We start from the raw sequence: 2,093 nt of genomic DNA, 5'->3' as shown, positions 1-2,093 counted from the left end.
TCGCTGACGAGCTTCAAGATGCTCGCGTACCGGGACCGCATCCTCCGTTAAGTCCGCGAGCTCGGTCTCCCGTCCCGCGAGGCGCTCCACGTCGTCCACGACCTTAAGGCCTACGCGGACTGCCTGCCCGCGTTCTCCGTGCTCGTAACGACGTCCCTGGCACGCGTAGGGAGCCGCGAAGGCGGGAAACTATGTACTGAAATCTTATAACCCCGCCAGCTACGCGGGCCTGGGGAGGCCTGCGGAAAACCTAAAGACGGCTGGCCCAATTGTCGTGGTTGGTAGCAAAGTCCCAGTGGGGTGCGTTGGAGCAAAAATATAAGTGTGTTCAGGAGAAGAGGCAATTAATTATTTTGACGGCCGAAAACGGGCAAAAAAAAAATTTCAGCCAAGAGCCGTTGGGATAAAAGTCGGGGTACCCCATGACAAATTCTTCGATCGAGTGCCCGCCACCCACCGACGCACCTCCTGGACAAACAACCAGGGGCCTCCCTTTTCGGTTAGTTGCCTTCAAGTTGGCGTTTGTCGCGGCCGGGCGAAACGGCACCCGCGCCGCTTGGGCCGCCGCGGCCGGGCGAGAAGCCGCGCTAGCCCAGGGACGACGATAGCGGCGTGAAGACACGTCGCCGAGGTGCCGCGCGACCGTCACCCGCGGCACCGCGGGTCATGACCGCGCGTGCGCACGTCATGTACAAGTACCCACGAGTACACTGTAGATTTTCCAGATCAGGCCTTTGGACCCACCCGCCCACCTCGCCATGTGGTGAGGGGGGTTATCCTGCTGCTGGGCAAGTCGAGCAGTTCTTTGTTGTTCGATAGCAATGTCAACAGCTTCTGCTCTCCCTCCGAAATAATATCTCCTCTCTCGGCGGCAAACGTGACGAGACGAGCGCGCTTGGATGCTGGTTCTTCTTCATCTGGCGCTGGTGGTTTTTTTGGTGGTTCTTTTGTTAGCAATTGAAGTCTTAGCGCGAGGATATGTGTATTTCCTCTCAAATGCTCAGAGTCTTGCAGTTCTAGTAAAGCTCCAAATGGTTGTCCTTTGCATGTTGGCTTATTCTTAAAATTACTTACATTAACGTGAAATCCTTCCCGCAGCAAACAAGCCTCCAGGCGTGAAATATTCTGCAGATTACGAACCTGCATTCTGCACACGAAGCTCTGTAGCTTTGGGCTTGAGCAGCTATCTCCTGCGGAAGAGCGCGCTCATCCGACCATCGGGCGTTTGGAACCGAGGACCACATGAACATTGCAGTATTACATCATTCTGAGCCAACGCCATCGGAGAAAATCACAAAAAACCTAATATCATGGGGAAATCACGCCAGAGCCGATATTGAATTAAATTAATACTTTTCCCCCGCGGCCCGACGCGCGCAACTCCGCGATTCGCTGCCCGGATCGCTCGGCGAACGCCTCGAAGCCGCGCACGAAGCCCTTCGACCCCGTCACCCATCGCGCCAGAAGCGCTCCATGGTGAGTGGCTTAATTGTGGTGATTGTGGTGCGAATCGTCTCAGTCCCATGGTGGAGTTGGCTCGCTTCGCCTCGCCACTGAGCCGGCCGCGGCGCGAGCCACAGCACCGGACGCTCGCCGAAGGTGACGGCAGGCTCGGCTTGGGGCTGGAATCGTTTTGTCTCGGGCGGAATTGATTAATCCGAATCCCCATCGGTCGCAGCACATGGAATTCCTACCTCGCGACATTGTGCGCGAGTGTGCAATCCGTGGCTTATCCGTACGCGCAGACGCGCTGCGAAATCTTCAGAATTTTGCGTTGGAGTATTCCGGAGACGCACTTCATGCTCTGATTGACGCAATTGTCGCACGTTTAGAGCATTGCACAATCCGCGTTGTTGACACGGCGATTGCTCGTTAACCGCGCGTTTGAATAGCTTCCGAATGACCGACCTGCAACACGCGTATGTCTCTAGGTGTCCCAGGCATTGGCGGATGTGTCTAAGACAAATCATGGTGTAGCTACTCCATCAATTGAATGTATCGATGCATGGTTGTTGCCCCAGCTCACCTACGATGCTACCACCAGAACGTGCGTGCGACCCTTAATCGTTGTTGATAGTGTTTAGTTTAGGTTC

General features: G+C 55.5%; 1 protein-coding gene across 1 annotated transcript in view; it reads left to right on the top strand.

Annotated features, from left to right (window-relative positions):
• Positions 1–2,093, top strand: part of AURANDRAFT_72694 (hypothetical protein) — a gene marked incomplete at both ends in the record, with an annotated part of 6,428 nt that overhangs the window by 1,779 nt on the left and 2,556 nt on the right. Inside the window, 3 exons of the mRNA XM_009043408.1 lie at positions 389–499; positions 731–949; positions 1,932–2,078. Coding sequence (XP_009041656.1) covers positions 389–499; positions 731–949; positions 1,932–2,078 — 477 coding nt within the window. The remainder of the gene's footprint in view (positions 1–388; positions 500–730; positions 950–1,931; positions 2,079–2,093) is intronic.

The sequence above is a fragment of the Aureococcus anophagefferens genome (assembly GCF_000186865.1).
Source record: "Aureococcus anophagefferens unplaced genomic scaffold AURANscaffold_53, whole genome shotgun sequence".
NCBI classification, from domain to species: Eukaryota; class Pelagophyceae; order Pelagomonadales; family Pelagomonadaceae; genus Aureococcus; species Aureococcus anophagefferens.
This window is presented reverse-complemented; position numbering and strand designations above follow the sequence as displayed.